Source organism: Dermochelys coriacea, chromosome 2, assembly GCF_009764565.3.
Source record: "Dermochelys coriacea isolate rDerCor1 chromosome 2, rDerCor1.pri.v4, whole genome shotgun sequence".
NCBI lineage: Eukaryota > Metazoa > Chordata > Testudines > Dermochelyidae > Dermochelys > Dermochelys coriacea.
In genome coordinates, this window is record NC_050069.1 from 86,216,490 (window position 1) to 86,244,053 (window position 27,564).

Consider the following 27,564-nt stretch of genomic DNA (forward strand, 5'->3'; position numbering starts at 1 on the left):
TGTCTACAAGAGGTGCAGCACAAAACTCAACCTCTGTGGGGCCTATGGTGGCTTTATGCTACTTCTGACTTCTCCATATTCCAGACTGCTATGGCACCCAGAATAAGTCACACAGCCCTGGAAAGCAGCCTAAATTATAGCAGCCAGTTGCCAGCTGCCTATGGGTGGTAGCGGCACCTCAAATCCCGAAAATACTAGGTGCTGTAGCCCTTCCCCCAACACACCCTTCTCCCCACTAACTCCATGGCACCACACCCCCTTGCTGGCACTTGCAGAGGAGGCTTTTTAGAGCAGCACAAGATGTGTTAAACAAAGCCCAGAATAAGTCACACAGCCCTGGTATTGTGAAGGTTATGTAATTACAAGTTTATAAAAAAAAAACAAACGTAGTGAGATCCTCAGTTTGGGAGCTGCTCTAGACGTTCTGAGTTTTATATGGTATTTATTTTCCTCTTGCAATCCATGACATTCAACTATCTTAAAACGATATTCTACACTTACTCTGTAAGCAAAACTCCCATGATATCAATAAAAGTTTTGCATAAACATTTTTCCCCCTTTATGATTGTTCTGTGTTAATGTTTTTTAACTACGAGTTTAGCTTCCTAAGGGAAGCCTAAACAAACCCAGGAAAAACGTAATATATACACCCAGACATATTAAATGCAAATTACATATATTGTACATACTTAGCTTTTCCCCCCTTACACTTTGGACAATTCAAAAACCCATAACTATTATTTAATACTATAGCCAACAGGAGGTTTTTGCCCATTGGTAGGATTATAACAGTTTGCACTTCATTGTTGAAATATTTGTGTACATTTTTTGTTTTGAAAATGACCTATCTAGCGTAAAAACCACCATTATTTCAGCTTTGATAACTCTGCTGCCCAAATAAAGAAAAAAAAAAAAAAGGTGAACCACAATATAAACTATAACAGAGAAATTAAAAACCCGTGCATAATACACTGACAAAACAAACTAAATTTAAAAAATTTGTGTTAAAGTTACAAAAGAGACAACTTGTGAACATCAGGCTTTGGTTAAAAACAATCAAAAGTTTATTTAATTTGAGGTGTACGATTTATTTTGCTTCTTATCAATAATGGCAATTTATCTTCTGAGGCTCTCGTTGCTTCCAATGTTGCATACAAATAGCAATGTTTTATTAAAAACAGTTATCTTTTTCATAGTAAAACCTAAGGGAAGCAAAGGACATATGCAGTATATCATTCTAAAAATAATTTAATTGCAGAAACAGTTATCAGTTCAAAAGAAAAGATATAAAACTTTAAATAAATATTTTCCAAGAACATTACAAGAAAGAGGAGCTAAAAAAGTTAGGTATAAATTGAAATATGAAGCATAGCTTAGTTTTTAAAATGTTTTCAAGAATGAGGAAAACAAAATGTAGAAGATATTTATATTCTGCTAAACTTTTACAATATACATATGCCTTAATATGCAGAATTTGTAAGATGCTGAGACCATACTCAAAGTATTAACAGCATTTAAAAAAAGATTGAATTGTTGACTATTTTAAAAGTGTAATTTTTAGAAATATAGAATATGTACCAGTCAACGTACCTTCTTCTCAGCGGATAGAAGGACACATGACTATGTGGCAAGATATGCTGTATTTATACTTATTTATTTCAGTTTTCCTTGTTTTCTGATTTGTCACAGATCCAAAGTAGTATTTTCTTTCAGAAAAATCAATCTGATTCAGAAGCATGTACTTCAAGTGATCTTCCCTACTTCTCAAGGGGAATCAAAATACAGGAACACCTTGTGAAACTGAAGACACCACCATAATCTAATCAGAAGGCTAATGACTACAGGGATTGCAATTTAAGTGACTGTTTCATTTACATTGCCTTCTGAGTGCACCCCTCATAATAAAATAGTGTTCTCTAGGGAGTGGGGGAGTTTTCAAGTTAAGCTAAAAGACCCTACTTCATTTTCGTTGTGCAGAGCAATGAAATAATCAATGTGTTGGAATTTAAGAACCTCATTTCCCCAACTGGTCCAACCAGGCTGCAGGCAGCGAGCAAACAACTCCAAACATTCTGCATCAGGTTTGATATATTCTGTCAGAATCTCTGTGCAAAAGAAAAAAAAAAGAAACAAAAGATGATGATGAAAAAGGAGAAAAAAAAATCAATTTCCTCTGAGCTGTTAGGAGATGAAAAAAGGAATGTTGCATTAAAAAAAAAGGCAGCAAATTAATTTCAAGGATTTCATCAACCAGCTTGACTATTTATAGTCAGAAAGTCATTTGAAATAAGTGCCCTTGAGATTTTGAACAATACTGTCAAAGCCTTCAATAGCCCTGATTTATTGGTTTTCATTTGGAATCAGGGAATGAGTATTTCACTGCCTACACTGGTGACTTTTCAATTTTTCAATATTGTCATCGTAACATCTCCCGAGTACTGACTTGACTCTCTTTTTAAATACATGGACATTTTAAAAAAAAAAAAAAAAAAGCAGTTTTCCTTGTTAAAGAGCAATTGCTTTTGATTATTTATTAGGGCTGCAGTACCCCCCACCTTTTGCAACACAAAAAGGATAGAGCAATTCATGATGACATCCTATAAAAAGGTGAAGGAGAAACACCAGTTCAAGCATCTAGTAGATAGTTAATACAGAGACTACTTCTTCATAACACTGGAACCATTCTATCCTGGAAGCATGAGGAGAAAGATATATTAAAGTGTTCTTTCCTTTAGTGATACAAATATAATCATATTTCTTCTACAATTTAGTATTTTTTTTAATGTTTAAATCTAAATAAATTGGTATTTTTACAGAAAATATCTATTACTTCACTGATTATGAGGAATATTTGGTAAGGGGGGCAGGGAAGGTATCTTGAGTCATTGATTTTATCTGAAAGGTATTATTGCAAATATTTCTTACATTTTTGAATGGGATACTTGTCAAACGGATCAATATAGCTCGCTGCTGGGTCAAAGGGATTCTTAATTGTTAGGTTTCAGGGAGAAGGTTTAAAGTACAAAAAAAGCTTACTAAATAAAAGGTTTTAAAAAGTGACACAGTATGTAGGAGTGGGAAAGCCTGAAAAATACCTCTAGAACAAAAATATGTCCCAGCAATGCAATTTTTACTTCTAACTATGACTGACTACAGAATTGAAAAAACTCCCCCTTTCTCAACTTTCCTCCAGAACTCATTCAGAATTTTCACTATTCCTCATGAAACATGAGGTATAGAAAACAGTTCATTATTATATCAGGCATTTTGTTACCTGAACTGATCTCTCCTCTCACTATCATTTCAGAAAGCAACATCTGATCAGCATACATCAGAGCAAGAGTGGGAACATTTATGGTTAGAATCCATTGTTTGATTTTCAGGTCAGAGTTGCCCATCAAAGAATTACACTGTTCAATCTCAACTGTTCAAACGCACATCATGAAATGCTCCTGCTGCTGGAAGATAAATATTCTCCCAAAGATCTACTGTGTGGCAATCTTACCACATGCTTTTTCTACCCAAACATTTTCCCTCCTCTGAAAGCTGCAACCCACTTTAAACTCATTCTAATATTGTATTTTAAAAGTTTTTTTTCCCCGTTAAAGTTTCCATACTTCCCACATTTTGGTACAAGCACAGGGCATGTAAACCTGCCTCAACTCTTTTAAAAACAAAAAATTCTATAGATGACTTATTCATATTGGGGTTTTTTGCCACATAATACTGCTATTACTAATAATCTCATATTGGAAAAATCTATTCCTTTTAATAAGCAGGCTAAAAAACCTAATCCAATCTAACATTTGCATAAGAGTCTGGCAGGTTTAGAACAAAATGTGCATTGTGACAGCAAGCCTGTAATACTGAACAGTGCTTTTTGGTCTCACAAGAATTTCCCTCTCTCCACCTAATTAGACAGCTAGATAGTACTCCTTGAAAAATGTGCCTGTACCATTTTGCAAAGCCATCACCTAACAAAAAACAAAAACAAACAAAGTAAAACCTGTCATTCTTTTCCATGCTTTCTTTAGTTAAGGATTGTTTGCGTACTGATATGCTGCCAGTATTCTAACAAACATCTCCCAAAAATCTATTCCCCCAATCTAAGAAAGAAAGCCCATCTAGTAGGGATATGTGCCCTTCCAAAAGAGGCAAACTCTAAAGCCCCAAGCTTTCAATAAATTCGCCCTGGGAAGAATTCTGCTCTTTTGATCTCAACAGGGACCAGCACATCCAGCGCTTATTGAAACATCAGAGCTTTAGTTTCTTCCTCTCCATTTAAAAATAAAACCCACTTTTCATAACCTAAAAATCCAATACCATTTGGCCAACAAGGTTTTATTAAATATAAATTTTGGAGTACTTGTATTTTGTTTTATATATTTATATAAATATATATATTAAAAAGAGAAAATATTGTTGCCGCAACAGGAAGTCCAGTGGCACTAGTATTACTAATTATTGAGCACCAAAATTTCCATCTTCTGAAAAGAATTTTAAAATACCTTCTATCTGACACAGCACAAGGGAGAAGTTACTTCTTATAGGGATTACTTAGCTGTAACCAGAGGTGTGACGCAAACCTTTCCATCAATTTTGGAAAATTTAACCAGGGGTTCCTAGGAGTCTTTCCCACTTTCTCTTCCCCTACAGCCCCTAAAGGTCCCACTCCAGTACATGATTACTGTGTGTACAGATGAAACCAGATTATATATTTATAATAATTCAAGCTATCACAATATAATTTTTCATAGCTTGGATTGGGTATTTACATAATCACATCAGGCAGTAACCCTCAGTGCAATGAAAATTAGCATATATAGAAGGCAATAACATGGCCATATTTTGTTGATATAAAATCTAATGCCACCAGTTTACTTGAACATTAACTTATAGCTTAAAATAGAATGTTATAGTAGTATCTTTGTTAGGGTCTTATGGCCTTCCTACCTTTACAAATATATGTTAACATACACTTGGGGACTGATCTTCAGACGTTAAGCAAAACTCTAAGTTTTTCAACTAAGTAAGGACTGAAGGGTCAGACCTTTGATACCAAAAGATAAAAATATTATTTTCTCTAACAGCCACACATTAAAAATACTTTTACTTTTTCAGTTCTATTTACTATAAACACAAATGTCACTGAAAATCAATATTATTTTAACTTAAAAAGCCACTATCAACTTGCACATTTTGGGCCAAGTGTATTTTAGAACAACACTTATTTTAAATAAGAATTCAAAGAAAGGGTCGGTTTTGAAACAAGCAACCATTCCCCCCGTAGTGTTTGAAACTCAAATATTGAAGTAGTAGGAACCTAAATAGGAAATGGTCTATATAAATGCAAGTGAAAAACTTCATTGATTCATGGTCTGAAATGTAAACATAAAACATAAATAGTGAAAGGAAATCAAATGACTGAAACTCTCTCATGTTTAGTAATAAATTAGGAATATTGTTCACAGATTGTTCACAGTAGGCCAGATTATCTGTGCAGACTGATTTTCGCTTAGCACAGGACCAGAAAAGGGTGACGAGGGAGTGTTGGAGGATGGGCAAAGGTGGCATTATGCCACTTAGCCTTTGTCTAAGCTCCAGTTGGCTGAGTTCTAATTTATGCCTGGCTGCCAACAGCCCCATAGACTACTGCATAGCACAGTACCACATGGGACATAAGGACAGGTTTCAGAGTAGCAGCCGTGTTAGTCTGTATTCGCAAAAAGAAAAAGAGTACTTGGGGCACCTTAGAGACTAACAAATTTATTAGAGCATAAGCTTTCGTGAGCTACAGCTCACTTCATCGGATGCATTTGGTGGAAAAAACAGAGGGGAGATTGATATACACACACAGAGAACATGAAACAATGGGTTTTATCATACACACTGTAAGGAGAGTGATCACTTAAGATAAGCCATCACCAGCAGCAGGGGGGTGAAAAGGAGGAAAACCTTTCATGGTGACAAGCAAGGTAGGCTATTTCCAGCAGTTAACAAGAATATCTGAGGAACAGTGGGGGGTGGGGTAGGGAAATAACATGGGGAAATAGTTTTACTTTGTGTAATGACTCATCCATTCCCAGTCTCTATTCAAGCCTAAGTTAATTGTATCCAGTTTGCAAATTAATTCCAATTCAGCAGTCTCTCATTGGAGTCTGGTTTTGAAGCTTTTTTGGCCCCAAAGTATGCCAACATTTTTATGGCTGACTTAGAACAACGCTTCCTCTGCTCTCGTCTCCTCTTGCCCCCACTCTACTTGCGCTACATTGATGACATCATCATCATCTGGACCCATGGAAAAGAAACCCTTGAGGAATTCCACCAGGATTTCAACAATTTCCATCCCACCATCAACCTCAGCCTGGACCAGTCCACACAAGAGATCCACTTCCTGGACACTACGGTGCTAATAAGCGATGGTCACAAACACCACCCTATATATCGGAAACCTACTGACCGCTATTCCTACCTACATGCCTCTAGCTTTCATCCAGATCATACCACACGATCCATTGTCTACAGCCAAGCTCTACGATATAACCGCATTTGCTCCAACCCCTCAGACAGAGACAAACACCTACAAGATCTCTATCATGCATTCCTACAACTACAATACCCACCTGCTGAAGTGAAGAAACAGACTGACAGAGCCAGAAGAGTACCCAGAAGTCACCTACTACAGGACAGGCCCAACAAAGAAAATAACAGAACGCCACTAGCCATAACCTTCAGCCCCAACTAAAACCTCTCCAATGCATCATCAAGGATCTACAACCTATCCTGAAGGATGACCCATCATTCTCACAGATCTTGGGAGACAGGCCAGTCCTTGCTTACAGACAGCCCCCCAATCTGAAGCAAATACTCACCAGCAACCACACACCACAAAACAGAACCACCAACCCAGGAACCTATCCTTGCAACAAAGCCCGTTGCCAACTCTGCCCACATATCTATTCAGGGGACGCCATCATAGGGCCTAATCACATGAGCCACACTATCAGAGGCTCGTTCACCTGCGCATCTACCAATGTGATATATGCCAACATGTGCCAGCAATGCCCCTCTGCCATGTACATTGGTCAAACTGGACAGTCTCTACATAAAAGAATGAATGGACACAAATCAGACGTCAAGAATTATAACATTCAAAAACCAGTTGGAGAACACTTCAATCTCTCCGGTCACTCGATTACAGACCTAAGAGTGGCTATCCTTCAACAAAAAAGCTTCAAAAACAGACTCCAACGAGAGACTGCTGAATTGGAATTAATTTGCAAACTGGATACAATTAACTTAGGCTTGAATAGAGACTGGGAATGGATGAGTCATTACACAAAGTAAAACTATTTCCCCATGGTATTTCTCCCCCCCACCCCACCCCACCCACCACTGTTCCTCAGATATTCTTGTTAACTGCTGGAAATAGTCTACCTTGCTTGTCACCATGAAAGGTTTTCCTCCTTTCCCCCTCCTGCTGCTGGTGATGGCTCATCTTAAGTGATCACTCTCCTTACAGTGTGTATGATAAACCCATTGTTTCATGTTCTCTGTGTGTGTATATCAATCTCCCCTCTGTTTTTTCCACCAAACACATCCGATGAAGTGAGCTGTAGCTCACGAAAGCTTATGCTCTAATAAATTTGTTAGTCTCTAAGGTGCCACAAGTACTCCTTTTCTTTTTATGGGACATAAGGACTCCCTGTACATGCCTTCTTTAATTCCCTCTCCGGTATGTCTCTACAACATGGCTCAAGGGGCACGGAGCTACTACAGGAAGCAGGTTTTCTCTGGGCTTCCAACTGTTTTGCTCTGCTAGAGCTGGGTAAAGTGGCTGGGGTAGACCCAGGAGGCCCAGGATTTTTAAGTTGGCCGTCTTTTCATAATTAATAGCTTCTTTACAAATTGAGGAAGAAATCTGAAATCAAGAGCCAGTATATGAACCCGTACAGAATAGTTAAAAAAAATTTACAAAAAATCACATTATTTGAAATTCAACTTTGCTCAGTGTCCTCCAAACCTAGCAGCAACAGTGAATTGGACTAGAAGGAAAACCTGCTGTTATTTGAATCAAAATCATAAGTGATAAAATTTCATTTTAAAGTATTTGCATAAAGCAGTTTAAGTACATTTATAATGACATATTAAAGCTGTGAGCACTAAACACAGAACATGTATCACCAGAAATCCCTACAGTCATGATTTAAAATAGTTAAATACACTGCAGGAACCTGAATGTCTCCTTTTGATGGCTTGCTTTAATTTGCATCTTCCTCTTCCCTCAGAGAAATAAATTGTTATAATCAGTCATTAAATGGCTACATATGTACCAACATAAAACTTTACAATAGTAACAAGAAATCAAGTGCCAGATAGTAGCAATAAATATACTTTTGAATAAAATAAATATTTTTGGCTTTGTTGCTACTTAAACAAAACCAGAGAGAGAGAGAGAGAGTGAGTGCGAGATCAAGTTTCCTTCTCCCCATCCCCAAACTTCAGCTTCTGTTCATGTTGTTCTAAATAATCTAGGAATGTAGATCAGCTGCTCTCTACTGGCAAATCTAGAATACTGACTTTAAAACAATAAAAACCAACCACCCTGTGTAATACTACTACTAAGAACATTTGCAATATTTTTAGACAGAAGCAACACCTTTATTCTTTAATTTTTGCTGTTCTAAGAGTAACCTTTACTTATTGAAAATATATATTTACATTAGAAAAAAAAGTGTAAATCACTGTCCAGATGATCTGTTCTCAGTGGCAAATTTCTTCTTCCAGCAATAAAAATGAATAAAGTACAACAGGCATGCAGCAATTCTCCAAAAGAATTTTTGGCATGTAATCTACTCATTCTACACACATCTACATCAGATATTATGTGAAAGCTTATTTTATGTACTGTTATAGGAATATGATGTGGAGCTGTCAAGTGGTGCGGTAAGGCTGAAGGACACAGTGAAGCAATGGTATCCAAAATGAGTGTGTCTTTTTTTGCAGTTCTGGAAACACTACATGACTGACTATAGTTTTTACAGTTCATGTTAATGTCAAAACTTAATGTGGTGTTTATTGATCAAAACTACCAAACATCAATGTATTAAAGTATTTTTAATGGTTTTGCATGGGCAAATATTTTTTACAGCAATGATTAAGCTATTTAGCACCTGGCAAAAATGGCAAATATCAATATTTTGCAATATACTAACGTGAAATGTTTTCACATCACATTCTTAATTGTCAAAGTATCTCATGAGTGATAAGTTTTCTATATTTTCAGTTGAAATTTGCTGAACTGATCAGTCTCACACTGAAGATAGTGCACCAGTAACAGTAGATTGTGTGCCTGTAGTTTGTACTACATAGTGGGCAGATATAAATGTACAATATGAATTAACATAATACTTCTCCATTTGTAAGCTTTTGTACATACAATGCCTCTAGTCTGCCTGGTAGACTGTTTTAATTTGTAATTGCCTATGCATGCACTACTAACCTTTGAAATATACTAGAAACTAGCTTTTTAATTCAGTGACATATATGCACAAGTGAGTGTTAGTGATCATAATACATACCTTCATATTATGAAAATGCAAAAGCTATGAGAGAAAGCAGCGGCCTAATGAAATAGTGAAAACAAAGTCCACAAACAAGTCCTTGCCTCTAAACTGCAGATGAAGAGCATCATACAAGAGTCTCGACTGAAAACAGCAGATGCTGAAGTACAAATGGAAAGATCTCTGTAAGGTGCACTTGATTTTCATGGGACATGAATTTAACTCAAATTTAACAGTAATTTAACTCAAGCTGATCTCGTTTATGGTGGTTCAAGGTGAGAGACGCAGTCTCTCCAACAGCCAAGACCCAAACCAGTTAGAGCTTTATAAAATCAGTCAGTGCCTGGATTTACAACAAAACCTAATATGGATTCAGTGCAGTGGCCAGAGAACAAGTCTAACGGGTTTCCTGTGGTTACTGGCACCTCCTGCAGATAGAACATGAAGAGTCTTCAAGTATAGCATATTTCAATGATACAATCTATAAGTTGATAGATTCCAAGGCCAGAAGGGCCACTGTGATCATCTAGTGCAGTAGTATAGGTCCACATTAGATTTGGGTGAACCACAGTTTTAAATTAAGTTGGGATATTAGCATGAGCAATGGGCTCAAAGCACGTGACCAAAAAGAATGAGTTCACGTGAAAGAAGAGTTGTTGTGTTAAACTTGTAGTGACCCTTCAAAATATCAGTGTTATCTTAAAGTATGGGCTGACGTGAGAGAAATAAAACACAGTTAATTGGATACCAAGTGCAGTAAGTAATTTGCTATACAAGAAACTGCTTCATCTGGCCTTAACTGAGGTCTGAGAATTGGCAATGCCATCGCTTGTTTGTTAAAAAGAGTATAAAGTCAACTCTCAAACAGTTCACGGCTAATACCTGCCTGACCAAGTTGAAGCCAACCAATATGGGTCTAAGCACTCCTGGAGTTTAGCCCATTTATAAGTATCTTGATCAAATGCTTAGAAGTGTTTTGTTACTGTTTGGATGTACTAAATTGCTTATTATTTAGGCACGTTTAGAGCAATTATAAATAGCATTTGGCCTTTCATTTTACCCGGCATAAATAATAATAATAATAATAATACTTCCAAAACACTTAGTCTGACCTCCTGTATAACACAGGCCATAGAACTTCCAAAAAATAAATTCCTAGAGCATATCTTTTTGAAAAGATCCAATCTTGATTTGAAAAATCATTGATCTGCCAGAGCCCCAGTTTGCAGACCCTTCTGGCATTGTGAAAGGTCAAGGGATTCTTCAGACCTAGCATGAGCAAGGGCTTGGGTGGGAGGCACCTTTAGTCTAACTGATTGGCTGGAGATCAACTCCTGTAATGTACAATGGCTATTAGTAATTAATATGGGTATGTTCTACTTGCTGTCAAGTACTGTCATTTTATTAAAAGTTATTTTAATTAAATCTGTGGTTTTAAAAAGATATACAACATACCCAAGGTTTTGTGCTATATATACACATATTCTGTGTATGAAAAAATAAATCAATCAATCTCTTCCACAATTAGGTGTCCCAGAAAGAAGAGACTGGTGGTTTTAATTAAGTAAGCAATAGTCAGTCTATTTTATGTATTCCCAGCCATGGAAATGCTGCTTAACACACAAAGGAAAGAACTCAGGTCATCTGGAACTATTTTATACAGAATGTAGGAACAGAGCAATTTTGAAGTAACTATAAAACAAATGCAACAATTTTTTTTTTTTAATTTAAGACCTCTGTCCAAAAATTTCAAAACAGAGATGCCCAAATTTTGGCGCCTAGCACCCATATTTAAGGAACTAAATGTTGAACATTTGTCATTCCTATTGACTGCATTTGCTTGACATCTCTGAAAATCAGGCCACTTATTTGGCACCTATATATGGATTTAGGTGCCTAACTTCAGACATTCAAGTTTGAAAAATCTTGGTCTATAAAAACACTATATTGTAGAGAGGTATTCAAAGAACATACCAGTAAGAGGAGGTTTGTGTGAATGAAGAGTGCAGGGTACGCTGACAATTAATTTGTGGTCTGGAATTGGAAGTACTTCCACGTCTGATTTCCTGTTATATAAAATCATAAGAAAATAAATGAGATTTCTCAATCAATACAGTGATACAGGTACACGTTTTCATGGGGTTTTGTCCCAAATGTGATATAAAAAATACAGAATACTCATTCACTATCAGACTTCACCGCAAGCCTTGGGGAAGCTAAATATCTAAATGTTGAGTATATTTGTTTTCTGAAAGATAAAGGGCAGTTTATGACATTTCAATGGCTTTGGAGAAAATATAGGTAATAAAGGGATAAAACAAGAGGGGGAAAAAATCCTAACTAATCAATAGCTCTGTCACTTTTCAACTGCAGAATATCACCAACTTTAACCAAAAGAATCCAAACCACACCCCTACATTATGTGCATACACAAATACATACACACTGGCCCTCTGCTATGGTGAGGAACGCACAGCACAACCCCACCTACTTTTTCCTCCGATTCTGGGCCACCTGTTCATTTGACTGGTCCCCCAGTGAGAGAGAGAACAGACAAAGGACTGCTCTAACTTCTGATGGCAGTCAACAGCCCCAGGCAGGTAGGACTGCAGCTGAGAAGTGCCAGCAAGGGGAAGTCATGTCCCCTTTCCCAGAGCCATGCTCCATACACTGGCAGCTGGGAGAGGCAGGAGTTGCTTTGGTCACTCTGTGCCACTGGAGAATTGCCCTTTCACTGGGATGATGCTCCCAAGGGTGACTGTGCCAACTTTAGGTGCAGTGTGCACCAGGTGAGGGGCAAAAGGTGACTGGCATGGCATAGATACATGCCTTAGTGTACAGGTACAGTACCACAAGTGTAATTTGTAGAGTCAAAATGACTAAGAACTTAAAAACTGGATTGTAACACATCACAAATCCCTCTGATGATTACACCCCTCGTGTTATTCTGAACAAAAAAGAGCTCTCAACCTTGCTTATAGCTGTTTCCATTGCTTCACACTGACTAAACAGAGATTCTAGGCTCCAGAGTGACACATAGTGACAACCCTGAAAGCTTATTATATAGCTTATATAAGAATGACACATGCAAAAAGAACAACCACTTAGAAAAATACTTACTAAAAATAGTCTCTCCTACCTTAATGGAAAATCTATAATTCCTTGAACTCTCCCCAACACAAGGACTTCATAGGGTTTCTTGTGGGAAGAATCTAATGGAAATACAAATTCTCCAGATCTGGTAATCTGACAAAAAGAAATGAGAAATACATTTTGCATGTGACTTGGTATACAACAGGTACATTTTTTCTATTAGTAATTATTAATCTCTTCTCCCCTCTCCCCAAAATGAAGATATAAAATTTCTGCATCCCAGTGAAGATGTAATGATCTTTAAACACAAAAAACACTAAGGGACAGAAAAATTACAGAAATATGCAGAAAAGCACCATGTTGCATGCCCCACCCACCAAAAGCAAACAGATTCAGAACTTACTTTCACCCAGTGCCACTCAGCAAGAGTCTTCACAGACCAATGAGGATAAAGTTCATCCTTAACAAAACGTAGGTGCTTCTGTCTATTGGTCACCCATGTGACCACAAGACAATTTTGAGTAGCTAGTGATGGTATGGGAATTTGCTTGATTTGCCAGGAAGACAAGTGGTTGTATCTGTACCTCGATATATTTCAGAAAGTGCATTAGCAAATACAAAACTAGTATAAAAAAACAACAGTGAAAATATATATATATAAAAGCCCCAACTCTGACATTCTTTAAGAAACATTTCCTGAAAACAAATAAAACCCCACATTTAAATAAACTTAAATACGAGTCAAGAGTGACATCCAGTGGCCAAATATGTTGGATGCTTTAGAAAAAAACCCACACATATGGATTTTATTTATTTATATATATATATTGTAATTTTTATCTAAATATTTCTCTCACTCCCAAAATAGATCAGGTCTGTAAGAATTTTACTTTTGAAAAAGGCTGAGTTCCAGTCTTAATTTTGATAAAGATTACTGCTTTTAATCCAACACTCTCATTTGTACACCAGAATAAACTATTTGATGACACAATAGTTTCTGTTTATACTGTAACTTCCACTCAAGTCAATACCATTCACTCTCGAATAAGAAATCTCCCATATGAACGAAAAGCAAATGGAGTAACCTACAAGCGCAAGAGCGATGCCAACTTGATTGTCAGGTTAAAAGGTCGAAACAGTAATCACTTCTCAAACCATATACAAAAGTAATTTATAATTTTAAATTAGTATTTCTGTTAGAGGTATAGTAGATTGCTCAAAAGAAATCTGAATACTGTAAAGTTAATTTTACTCCAGTGTGAAGAATATAGTGAGGTTTTCAGATCATGTCTCTAACTTATGGAGGTGGTTCTTTATTGTTTTGAATGCCATGCTATCTACACTAGTAACAGTAGTTTTCATGGAACTCATGAGTCACTTAGGATGCAGTCTTCCTATAAATGTTGCAGAATTATTTGTTTTCAGTTAAACACTAATCTCAATATGCACTTCTTCTCTAGCTTAATTATTTTTAATCATACAGACCAAGATCCTCATGTTGAATGGGATGCTAAACCCCATTAAACAAGATAATCCACTGATCTGCAATGAGTAAAAAACTTGAAAGGAATCTCCACTGAAGCCCTTGGCTGGCTTCCAGCTCAAATATTAAGCACTTACACTCATTGTGGAAGAGCATGCCTTTCTCAAAGGGGATAGAATAGAAAGGTGTGTCCTATTAAGAGTAGTGCAGCTATTTCAAAATACAAACCTGTATCACATTCAATAACAGAAATAACTGAGTTTTCTGCTTTGACAAAAAGTTGGATGTTTTATTTAAGGGGGAGGGGAGGGACGATGGGGATGTGTTTTTTCTTACTAAAGCCCTTAAAAAAAAAAAAAAAATACTGTAGATTACGTGTGACCCTGGTAAGCCAGGTGCCAGCTCTTGCCGAGGCAGTAAGCATCAAGTGACAAATTCATAGCTGGAAACCAGACCAGCTCACCTACATGTTACTATTGTTCAAGATAGGTGTTAGACTTTTAAGGATATTTAGAATGTATAAAATGCTGCAGGCATTAATCTTACTTGTAATGTCTGTATTCCATGCTGCAATGTAAAATATAAATAAAAATCCCTGCTCTGAATCTGTAAACTCAGACAGGAAAAGTGGCTACCTCTACCCAACCAGGAGGGCTATCAAAATTAAGTGGGCCATTGTAGGACATAAGCTTTGTTGATTGCCCCATGGAGAAGTATGTGCAGAAGACCTCGTCCCATTGTTTTGAAAGCTTGAAAAGGGAAATAAAGATAGCTGATATGAAGATTTTTCATCTCTTTACAGTTTGGACTCTTACTGGGGCTGGAGCTAAGAAACAAAGAGCACATATCCTCTGTGTCAACCTAACTTAAGCCCTGAAAAGACATTCAATGCTGACAGATTGCTACAACACTGTCACCTTTTGGAATCATAGACTGAACTCAATTGTGCATATATGTTGTGTGCTTTAACCTGTAAATAAGGATTTAATAACTAGAGAAAAAAGTTAATTAGTTTACTATAGGATTGGCTACCAGTCTTGGTTTTAGTGTGAGATAATTGATCTGGGGTAAGTGACTGGTCTATTGGGATTGGGAGCAACCTGAATATTTTGTGATCTTTGATGTAAGTAACTATTTATCACTAAGTCCAGCTTGCCTGGGTGGCAAGATAGACTGGAGAGGCTAAGGGGGACTGTTTGTGCTCCACAGTAAGACTGTTACAGTAATCCAGGAGTTCATACTTGTTACTGGGTTGGTGAAATCTAATTATTGAACATATTGCCAGTTTGGGGTGTCTGCCATGAGGTTGGCACTCATGGTTGTGAACCACTCCAGACAACGTGACATTACATACAATTTTTTTTATTTTATTTATTTATTTATTTATTGTAAAGAGAGTAGCTCCTGTTTCCCTCCATTTCCCAATGCTGCACAACCTTAACTGACTACACCAACATGTCTTACTGACAGACACAATTCACTTTAAAAGTTTGTAATATGTTATTACTATTTAAGAATACCTGAAGAGAGTTAATGTTGTGCATATGAGTGTGATTTTCAGGATTGCATTGGTATGTATTGTCTGTGACTGTATGCTAAAGCAGTTTATTTCAGAAGAGGTGTCTGGAACTCTATTTGGATTTTATGATTAAGAGACAAGGCATGGGGTGTGGATATTAATGTTCTAAGTAACAAAATTATTTTTTAAAAAAAATTGCACACAGACAGGATAGAGTTGAAGTTAAGTATTTCCTGAGTTGGCAAATATTTTGGTCTGGGTTTCAAAATTAAAAAACACCAGACTAATCCTGTGACATTAGAAGTCTGAATTTTTTTTTAATTGCAAGCTTCTAGAACTACAGGAGAGAAACTATATCAACATTCACTTTGGAAAGTTATTCTCCACCATTTTCACCACTTCTACATGGTGGTGAGTCTATGTAACAAACTGAGTCCTGGTGGAATAAAATTTATATAGCTCACTTAAGAAATAGGGCCATAAATTCTAATGTTATGACTTTACAAAGGAGAGTTCTCAGCAGCTGATCCCATTATCCTGAGAATTTCAGTACTGTATTATTAAATTTTCTACTTCTACCAATCAAGCAGAAAAATCAAACGGACAACAAAAAATTTTTGAAGTTTCCAAAATTAGGCCCCAGTCCCGCAAACACTTATGTATACACTTAACTTTGAAATCAACAGTAGTACTCAGGGTAGTAAAACTGAGCACATGCTAAATATTTGCAGGATTGGGGCTTTGCAATAAAGTTGGCTTCAAGCTCTCCTGGAAAGTAACTTAAGTGCCAATACTGTCAACCCTTTGGCACATGCTTAATTTGAAGCATTTGACTAGTCTCAATGAAATCCCCAAGATTACTCACATACAAATGTGCTTCACGTTAGGCAGATGTCAAAGTGTTTGCAAGATTGGGGCCTAAACTAGCAGTTATCAATGTGTTGGATTGCATTACCATATTATAATCAACTGTATCTGTGCGGAGGTAAAAAAAACAAAAATAAACACAATCAGAACTTTGCAGGAACACTGGAATAGCACATGAACAAAATTAATTGTGAGGTTTGGTGGGGTTTTTTTTGTTTTTTGTTTGTTTTTAAAAACAAACAAAACAAACAGTACATTATATATAAATTTACAAAAAAGTTACCGGTTACTTCTTTTAACAGACTTGTTCTGCCATGGTGGATCTATCACAATTACATCATATTTATTCTTATCTAGAAAGAAAGTAAAATTGAAAGACTAGTTTTAAAACAAAAGCTAAAATTGTTCCCCAAAGTTTAAGCAACCTAATTACAAAGGCCAGAAGATTAGACTGTGCAGAAGAGGGGCGATATTCTATTTTGCTTTTAAAAATAACTAAAATGCTTCTAACTACTTTAACTTACTACACTATAATTATCATTTTGAGGACATTGTGTCAGACTAAGATATTTTTCTGTTATGATGGTTCACTGGGTCAGATATTAATGATTTTTAAATGGCTGATCAGTTAGAGCTATGGTTTTAGGCCACGCTCAGACTCTGCTATGCTTTGTCATGTTGACTACTTATGTATTAATGTTTCAGCTATTATCTTGCCCGTACTGCAACCACCACTTTAATGGTCATAAGAGGAAAAAAACCCTTAAAATTCTTTATCTAAATTCAGATATCTTTCTGACAGAATTTGGCTTAGATTACAATTTTATTCAGTTAAAAATACTAAATGAGATACCCAGTGTATTTAAAAGGCACAAACTTTAATTATTCACCGTGGAAGGGTATGTGTAAAGAATGATGCAACAACCCATCATTCTAAGTTTTTAAGAACAGATTAGTCCAGGCATGGGTAGACTATGGCCAGCGAGCCTCGTATGGCCTTTCAGACCTTTTATTCCAGCCCTCAAGCTCCCAGTGATCTCGCCCCACTCCGATGCTCCAGCCAAGGAGTGGGATCCGGAGTTTGCCCTGCTCTGCGCCATGGCTTCCAGAAGCAGCGACATGTCCCTCACTCCAGCTCCTACACGTAGGGGCAGCCAAAGGGCTCTTGCATGTCTTTATCAAAACATGGATGATTTCTTTTTAATTTTAAGATGGAATACTGGAGAATGGGAAATAAAAGTAACTATCAAGTCACAGGTTATTGGTTACAGCCTAAGTAATTTATTCTTTTGGTAGTACACATGAAGGAATTCATGCTGGGGGAAAAAAAATTCTCTCTCTCTTCTTAAATACCTTGTCATATTGTAGTTATAAATTATTCAAATGAGTAAACAACACATTCATTTAATGGATTATTGGGGGAAGCACAGAAATAAAGTGCTTAGCTAATTAAAGCAGCATTAGTCTATTGAGTTTCACACAATACACTGCAGTTGAGATTTTCAAAGGAGCCTACGGGATTTTGACACCTCTCAAAAAATTGGGCAACTAACTTCCATATGCATCTTTGAAAATCCCAGCCAATCTCCATGAAGAATAGCTCATTCTCAAACTTCCAATGGTAGCAGCTTGCTAATATGTTCCCTACTACCAATACTTCAATCCACATTGAAGTCTAATGTCAAGATGATTACTTGAGAAGTGGCTCTGTGGCTTAACAGACAACATATTCCATCAGTGAGCAGATTGATGGGCTACTGACAAAAAGAGGAAATTTTAATGACTAAAGATACTTACAATTCATAAGTGGTTGCATGCAGGAAATATCAGATAAAAGGAAACGGCTTTTTGGCGGAACCAGGTACTTCTGCCCCATTAAATTTATTATCTTTGCATAGTCTGTATCGTTCTCTGTAACGCATGAAAGCAGATCCTGCTCTGGAATGGATGTTTCCTCATCTATAATTTGTGCAGATCGATGGTCATTTTCATTCACAGAAGGAAAATGTTTTGCCATTTCACATAATTCAGCCATCCCACAGCCAACATGTCTTGTAACAACATTCTTGATGCTACTTGGTTTTGCAGAAATGGGGTGAAGAAAACCACTTTTGAGTCCTTCTTCGATTAAACACCTGGTTCCTTCCAATATCAGCCCCCTAATCTGTACAGTAATAAGAGATACAAAGCAGAGGGAAAGGATCTTTGAAATGTCTGGTTGATATCTCTGGAGAATTAAACAGAAATTTCATACATATTTGCTACATTGCAAATCTGCAGATCATCATCAGGACCCATATTGAGACAAACAAATTTACAATCAGGAAAACTGAGGATGTCAGTACCCAGGAATTTTAATATGGTATCTTTCCAGAACCTTAAACACAACAGGTTTTATGCATTAAACTAAGAATGATAAAAAAAAAAAAAGTTAGTGAGTCAAATTATTATAACTTGTTTTTAGCAGCCATCTAAATGACACCCTCTTAGGCCCTGATCCTGGAAGTCATTCATGCAGGCAGATCCTTGAACTTGCACAGATCCCAGTGACTTTAATTGAGAATCTGGTTATGCACTTCTCATTGACGATTCCGAGCCTCAAATTACTCCCTGCATCCATCATCATCAAGACCGCACTATTTTCAATTACCGTATATACTCGTTCATTAGCCCATTTGTTTATAAGCCGACCCCCCAAGATGGATAGGTAAAAATAGTAAAAACTGTATGACTCTTTCCTAAATTGACCCTATATTTCAGGGATTGGCAAATTTTGGTGTCCAGCCAGTCAGAGTAAGCCACTGGCGGGTCGGGACGTTTTGTTTACCTGGAGCGTTCACAGGCACGGAGCCCCTCAGCTCCCTGTGGCTGCTGTTCGCTGCTCCCATGGGCTGGGAACGGCGAACCACGGCCACAGGGAACTGAGGGGCTCCGTGCCTGCAGACGCTCAGGTAAACAAAACGAGAATGTATTAGATATTCAATTCAATGATTTCAGAGTTTAAAATCATCAAATTTTGGTGTAGACCGTTTATAAGCCGACCCCCGCTCCTTGATGAGTCACTTTTTTACCAAAAATATTTGGCTTCTGAACAAGTATATATGGTATAAACCAAAGAATACTGTCCATTTATCATTGTTGCCAACTATCATGAATCTTACAGTATTTATTATTGTTTTTAAAGCCCCAGCTCCTGGAATAATGAGATTATGTGGGAATCTTAACTTTTAAGTAAATTTCTAGCCTTTATGGTTACAATGAACTTTTAAAGGATCAAACATGAGAAGGCAAATAACAAGAACCCCTTATTTATTATTTTTAAAATCTCACGAGTAAGCCAATCTCAATATTTTTGAATACTTGGGGTTGGCAATATTGGAATATAATTATAGTCTTAGCATACACACATTCAGGAATACCAATGAATGAATAAGGGGTTCCTAAAAAGCAAACAAACCAAATAAAGAACACCTTAAAAAAAAAATGCAGTTCCTCTGTTCCTACAACAGCTATGGATAAATGCTAAAACAATTTGAACTTACTTATCCTACGGAGAGGAACAACCTGGGGAGGTTAGCTTTTGCATTTAGAGCAGTAAAGTTTAATTTTCTAATGGGTTAAAAAGAGACTAGTAGAGGCTACTAGTGTTTCGTGAATAGCTACTCTTTGATTACACCTTCAATAAAAAAACCCCAAAGTTGGGCACATAGCTAGTATCGGCAACCAAGAGATTTTATCACTTGTCCGTCTTTCTCACTCCCTCATGCACTGTTTTTATTTAGCCCCAATCTTGCAAAGTGCTAAGCACACATTTAACTTCACAAACAGTGATCTCATTGAATTCAGTTCATGAAGTATGTGCATAAGTCTTTTCAGAATCAGGGTCTTAAACTGTAAGCAATTTGGAGCAATGCATTTGTATAGCACCTAGCATGCTGAACCCCTAATCGGACTCAGACCCCTGGATCACATTATATTATAAAGATAACCAAAGTTTAAAGCATTTTGAGATCTGTAGATAGGTGATGTTACCTGCATAAACAGGTCACAATGTTTGGTTGGAGTATACAATGAGAATCCTATACAAATATTGTGATGTAGTATAAAAATTATGCATCTTATTTTAAAATACAATTTCAAGAGAAAAATAAAAATTAATATATAGTGATTATTACCAATTTCAGGAGAAAGGAATGCAAATACACCTCTCAATTGAGGAAAGTATTACTATTCAGAAAACACATAAGCACGTGCATAAGTGCTTTCCTGAATTGATGCCTTAAAAATCTATTCCTTTATGCATCTGGTTTATTTTTTTTTTAAATTATGTCATATGAAAGCGCCAATGTTTAACCACAGAATCAGTGTATACTCGTTACAAATATAATCTAAAAAAACCCCCATGTATTTCTAGTAATGTGATTGTGTATAAGAAATATGTCACAATGGTGTTAATGAATCCATCTGACACCAAATATTAAATGTCTTCTCCCCATCAAAACTGTGTTCGATAATTCTTTCAATATACTTTATCTACTTTTAAAAACTACACAACTAATGTTCTACAACTCTGATGTATTTTTTTTGTTAGTAATAAATTATTTTGACGGTCTATATGTGATATAGATCGTTTGTAATCAAACAGAACTGAGGAAATTTTAAAATTTATATAACATTTTCTTGCTATTTATAATCAAATTTTTACATGAATTAGATTCAGTGTTGGATAGAATACAAACCATCACTTTACTGTGCATTTGTACTCTTATAAATGAAATGTCAAGACTAAAGATTCCTACTCAAAAAAGAAATTAAACTCTCTCACACACCCTCCCAAGTCAACTCACCTTGGAAGACTAGCAGAATTTTTTTTTTTAAAGCCACATTTAAGTAACTTCACATTTCTACAATAATAAATTTTCCATTTACCTGACTGACATGTTTAAGCTCAAATCATTTTACAAATGTTAAAAAAAAAAAATTAAATACAAACTATAAAGCTTCAAAAACTAAAGCAAGGAAAATTTTGGAAACATCATGGGCCAAATACTCAGGTGGCAGAAATCAGAAGTCAGGAAGGTAGAAATCTGAGAGTACCGGATTAAAGACGACTGTAAGCAGATCAGAGACAAAAGTCAATGGAGCAATGATGATTTACACCAGGGGCATATTACTTGCCATGATGGAGAAAGGCTGCTATCACGTAAAGCAGTGGAGGAATCAATTATCCCAACTTTATGGTAGTTTTGTGATATGAACAAATATGTACTAGAATAAGAATATTAAATTCTATTAATTAAAACATGCACAGAATTCACAAGAAGGGAAAGGCTAACATTGTAAGCCACTCCATCAGTGAACATCCAAAAAGGTGCCAGAGAGAGAGTTTTGAAATAAATGGGGATCTGGTCACTGAGCGATTATGAAGTTCTGAAATGTTTTGTCCTTTCTCCAACCTACACTGATTCTCCATTTCTGCCACTGTTAGTCCAGAAAGGACTAAAAAGGAAGAAAAATAAAATTTTATCACCAAACTAGTCACCAAAAAAATTAAAATTCCTGTTATCAACATCCCATCATGCTTCCATGCCAACCCTAATTAGTCACTTTTACATAAAACTATACAGCACAAAGGGGAGTTATTTGTATCAGACAAATGTTATCTTGTCTAAGACTTTCTTGCTACATTACATGACACATTTTCCAAAACAAATTGATAAACAGAAGTGTTCAAAAAGGCTCACTTGTCCAGAGATTCGATTTTTAGATTCCATTAGTATGTCTCAGCTGGTAGTAATCATATCTCTAAAGGTCATGGCTTCAAACCCACATCAAGACATGGGCTCTAACTCATTCCTAACACTTTACTGTAGCAAACAGGATACTATATAAGATGTTAAAGAATGGGTAATTCTGCCCCCTCCAGTGGATGTGACACATCAGAGCACCTTTGTAAAGGAGTTGGGGAATAATCTCAGTTCAGGATCCAATATACACATCATTAGAACTGTTTATACAGCCCAGGCTCAAAACCAGCATCTGTAGCATTTGCTTGCAGCTATTACCTAGCTAGCTAACTCAGTGCTTACTCCAGGAGATTCAGCTACCTAGAATATCGAAGGTATTATGTGAAACCAGTTTCTAGCTCTTTGAAATTTCTCAGCTGCAGTTTGATTTTTATACAAAAACAAAACACACACACACACACACACACACACACACACACACACACACTTAAAATAGTCCCAGTATTGAGTCCTCCACTTGCGGACTGATGAGACCAAATATTGCTTTAGCTGTAACAAACTGAAATTACAAGACTCATGCTCCATATATTTTGGAATAGTTTCAGAGGGTTTATATTAAATAAATTACCTACAGATACATACTGTACACTTGTCATTGTTACTATTGCTAAGGCTTACCTTTGTATGGTATTCTAAAGCATCCAGTTCACCTTGATTGAACACACTACACTTTCTTTTACGTTTCTGCAGTGAAAAAAATATGGCAAAAAAAAAAAAAAAAGTCAGCTGTGCTACTACATGGCAAAAATATGCTAGAGAAACATACATATGCCTTCAGAGCTTGTAACAATTTGCCATACCCTTCTTTATTATGAACTTAAGTCCTTTATCAGTCATCTTCTGTTGGTGCCAGAGTAATTTTAAAATAATCTAGGCTGATATAGGTTCTTACCTCATATGTTTGCCAGTGCTAACCTATGCCTATGATACCTATGCCACCTCACAGCTCATATTAACTCTAATCTTCACTGCTTAGTTTGTCTGTCTCCCTTGGGATAATACTATGATATCTTTGCTTATTTGCCAAACCCAGGCTACTGGCAACAAGAAAGCGTCACCTAACTCCAGAAAGCTACAATTATTGATTTACCCCATACATCATATATGCAAAATTTAAAGGGAAGACACACCTCATATTTCTGTATTTCAATGAACACTACATGAAGCACATCAGTAAAATTGTCATAAAAACTTCAAGCCCAGGCACAAAATATATTTATCCACCCTTACCATGATAATTAAAAAAAAAAAAAAACCACCCTCAAAATTACTTAATCATCCTTGGCAAATAAATTTTCTTTAAATACAGCCTTGCAAAAGTGTAAGTATAGTCCTGCAGTTGTAAAACAGTATTTGCAATTAAAGTAAAAAGAAAAAAAAAAGTTGGGTTTTGTTTGGTCAATAAACGAAGTGCAATAATTGGCAAAGTCCAGAGATCCATTGTTTTGCCCATCTTCATTAAATTTTCAATACAGCATGAAGAGTATTTAACATGCACAGTAGAACCTAGGAGTTACGAATACCTCAGGAACGGAGGTTGGTCGTAACTCTGAAATGTTCGTAACTATGAACAAAACATTAAAGGTTGTTCTTTCAAAAGTTTACAACTGAACATTGACTTAATACAGCTTTGAAACTTTACCATGCAGGAAAAAATTCTGGTTTTAACCATCTTAATTTAAATGAAACAGAACTTTCCTTTTTTTTTTTCCCCTTTTTTAGGAGTTTAGGTTTAACACAGTATGTATTGTTTTTGTCTTTTGTTTTTGGTCTCTGCTGCTGCCTGATTGCACACTTCTAGCTCCAAATGAGGTGTATAGTTGACTGGTCAGTTCATAACTCTAGTGTTCATAACTCAGATTCTACTGTATACACCCTAAACCTATTCAGTTACTCCAATGGACATACACTCTTCTGTGTGTGCTTGGATATGCAGTAACAGCTTCAATATAGAATAGCAAACATGCCAACAAATGCTGTAAAAGATGTAGTAGGGTCAGAAAACAGTGTGTAAATGAAAGGTGCCTTCTTAACAACATATCTGCACCAAGAGCATTTTCAGAGATGTAGCTGTTTCTTTGACTAACAATGAGTTGTTATTAATTTAAAATCAGTAGTGAGTTGCATTCTTTTCAGTCTTGCATATAAAATCAACAAAATTGTGAAGTTTCACTTGCAGCTTTGTTACTGATGGTTAGGCGTTAGCCAAAACACAAACAAACAAAACCAACAACTTGACTCTCAGATCTGAGACTGAGTTTTGTAAAATATAGTTGTTAAAAAAAAAAAAAGATATGCAAGTTATTTATAAATTGAGCAAGTTTACCAAGGAGTCATTCAAAATTATTTTTTTTACAAAATATAACTACTGTAAGGTTACCTAAGCATCTGAAGTTCCATTACAAATCTTTGTTTTCAGTCTCTCTTTCCTAACATTGCTCTTTTGGGCTGAAATGGTTGATGATGGATTTCAGCCAAAGGTACTCTTTTTAAACAGTTTGAGTAGAAACCACCTAGCCATTTTAGAAATGTTATTTACAAGAAAAAAAAATAGATGAGCATATCCTCAGATATCAACATAGTTCCATTGAAATCAGTGAATTTACACCATCTAAAGATCTGGCCACAGATTTATTTTAGAACGGAATAATTTTGGGGGGAGGGTTAAAATAATTTTAAAATAGCAGAACACAAAAATTCCAACTTTGTATGTGGATAGTTCTCCCTCAAGAAGTTAGAAAACATTAGAAATCAAAAACAACCAATTCACTTCTAAGCTTGCTGAGTAGGCATCTGCTAAGCAGATTTTCAGTGGGACTGAGCAACTCACACTGAAGTCAGCTCACCACTTCTGAAAATTCAGACTAAGTATTTAGCAGATGCATGCTAAATGATACAGGACCAATGGCTTGAAAATGGGGTCATGAGCTACAAGGCCCTGACATCATCTTGTTAAGGAGCTGGGTAAATCCCTGTGAGTATCTAGCAAAGGCTTCAGTTTCACACAATTTTTAAGTGCAGACCTCTTTCACATTTTGAAACCTGCTTTGGATATACTTCTCCCTCCTGCCCCCCAACAATTTGTGCTTTAAATTATTTCAGGAAGCAGCAAGACAATTTGAAAGAAGTTGTTATGGTAGACTGTTCAATGCATAGTTATTTTATTAATTGTTTGTTTTTTCTCTATACCATACCTTCCTAGCACTGGCAATGGAATCCCCATAACTGTTCTTGGCTCCTTCGTGCTGCTCTGTTCCATTGCCACTGTCTTTCCCCTTCCTTGGGCCGGCATCAGAGCTTCCTTGCTGGGGCTTCTGTTGGGAAGCTGAAACTATATGGGGCTTAAAAACATGAAAGAACTCTTCCCGAAACACATATTTTTTCTTTAGCGTTGCCTCTGCTCTCTGTACTGCAGCTCCAGTAGAGTAAGCAATATCAACGGTGGAAGGAGCAACAAGATCCTCCGTGGAAGGGGCGGAAGAAACAGGAGCAACACGAGAGGCTGAGGGAGCAGGGTATTGGTGAGAGGGGCAAAGCTGGTATCCAACCTTGTTGATGAAGGAAAGATGATCCAGTAGCCACCCAACTGACAGCTGATGCACCACAGACATCACATTCTCTCCTTTTCAAGGACAGTCTCGGAGAAATTGGAACTGAAATTCACACTCGCTTTCCAGTTTAGATGTTTCCTATAATTAATACAAAAGCAGGCTTTATTATTCAAGTGTATTAAAACAATGCCTAAAGTGTGCTAGGCATTTCAAATATACAGTCTGTTGCTGACCTCCACCAGGCACTGTTAATAATTCAGCAGAAACTCCAGCCTTTAAACTCCCTGGCCATAGTACTCGAACTGTATGTCTATTTCTCAGGCGTCTGTATAAAATACAGACTAAACGCCTGTTGTAACATGCCACAATTCCCTACTCCATGATTATCCCTTTAGCTTAGCAGCTCTGACAGCGTTTAGGTAAAATGAGAGCTTGTGCTGGACAACCCCCGACACAGGAATGCGCGACTCGCCCTTTGAAAATAACGCGCCACGAATTCACACGCAGCTTGGCCAGACTTCTGCAACTTTCCGCGTGGGCTGGGGAGGGGGCTGATCCTACAGCCCCCAGAGGGGGTGTCGGGTCACCTCACACCTCGAAGGGTCAGGCGGGGCTAGTCCTGGGCTGCAGCGCCAATCACAGCCCGCCCTACAGAAGCCCCGACTTTGTCCCGGGTCTTGACAGGGCCTCGGCCCCCCGCGGGCCTGGCGGCACCCGCCCGTTTCGCCAGCCCGTGACCGAGGCGAGGCGCCGCGACAGCGCTTCAGGCCGTAGCTCGCAGCCCGCCCGGCGCCACCTCACGGCAGCACCGTGACTAGGGCGTGCGCAGCTCGGGGCCGGGCAGCGCCTCTGGGGTGAGAGCGAGGCAGCTAGCGGGACCCCTGCTCCGGTCCCAGAGAAGCCCCATGGGGGGCCTGCCTGTGTGAACCCTCCCTACGAGCCCCGCATTCTCGGACACTGACAGGCGAACGTCCGGTTGTGGGAAGAGACGCTCCAGTCACCAGAGCGATTAGAGCCCACACTGAGCGCCGCCATCTTGTTGTACGGACACAACGGCTGTGCCAGGGGAACGTTCCCTAACTGCCGCTGAAGCGCCACAGCTAAGACTGCTCGTAGACCCGATGCTAATGAGGGATTTTTTTTTTTTTTTTAAACGCCGTAGCTATTAGAACAAATACCGTCCGGAGGAGAACGGAAGTGAGGTCACCTCTGTGAGACGGCGCTCCTCGCCAATGGCAGAGTCTCCCAGCTCGAATGACGTAAGACGCTCGGCGGCGCGCAGTGGGTAGGACGCCGAGAGACGCAGGTGGCGGGTGGATTTGAAATTGGGACGGGAGGAAGAAAAAGTTGCGGCGGCTGTAACGACAACAGTGAGTGGGGGTGGGGCGGCCCCGGCCAGCGGGTGGAAGGGAGCCTCTCGGGATTGCTGGGGCGGCCGGCTAGAGCCGGAGCCTCTCGCTCTGCAGGCGTCCTTGCTGGTGGCTCCCGCTCCCGCTCCCGGGCGGGGCCAGGGCAGAGTCCCTAGGGGCTGCCCGGTTCCTCAGGACTAGGGTTGCCAACCCTCCAGGGTTGGCCTGGAGTCTCCTGGAATGGGCATCGAACTGCCGGTGACTATGGAAAGCAAGCCAGGAGATTTAAGAGGGTATTTTAAGAAAATAGCATTGCGTCATGTTGGGGGGGA

At 37.8% G+C, this 27,564-nt stretch overlaps 2 protein-coding genes across 11 annotated transcripts in view; one reads left to right on the forward strand and one right to left on the reverse strand.

Moving 5' to 3' along the window:
• Positions 1–1,041: 1,041 nt before the first annotated feature.
• On the reverse strand, positions 1,042–27,112 carry METTL4 (methyltransferase 4, N6-adenosine). 7 transcript variants are annotated; one of them, XM_038390110.2, is made up of 9 exons: positions 27,062–27,112; positions 25,527–26,021; positions 22,951–23,016; positions 18,323–18,689; positions 16,809–16,878; positions 13,060–13,234; positions 12,703–12,809; positions 11,538–11,629; positions 1,042–2,105 (listed from the first exon to the last, which is right to left on the reverse strand). In XM_038390110.2, the coding sequence occupies exons 2-9, from the start codon at positions 25,941–25,943 to the stop codon at positions 1,936–1,938; spliced, it is 1,464 nt and encodes a 487-aa protein (XP_038246038.1). In that variant the 5' UTR covers positions 25,944–26,021; positions 27,062–27,112; the 3' UTR covers positions 1,042–1,935. The 7 variants fall into 7 exon arrangements, with proteins under 7 accessions (XP_038246038.1, XP_043363965.1, XP_038246034.1 ...); XM_043508030.1 differs by lacking the exon at positions 27,062–27,112 and adding an exon at positions 26,885–27,022; XM_038390106.2 differs by lacking the exon at positions 27,062–27,112 and adding an exon at positions 26,846–26,981.
• Positions 27,003–27,564, forward strand: part of NDC80 (NDC80 kinetochore complex component) — a 28,365-nt gene continuing 27,803 nt past the window's right edge. Inside the window, exon 1 of one of the 4 annotated variants that reach the window (XM_038390103.2) lies at positions 27,003–27,142. In XM_038390103.2, the coding sequence (XP_038246031.1) occupies positions 27,138–27,142 (5 nt within the window). In that variant the 5' untranslated portion in view covers positions 27,003–27,137. Of the gene's footprint in view, positions 27,526–27,564 lie in introns of all 4 variants that reach the window. The other 3 variants (XM_043508028.1, XM_038390104.2, XM_038390102.2) reach the window with 3 other exon arrangements.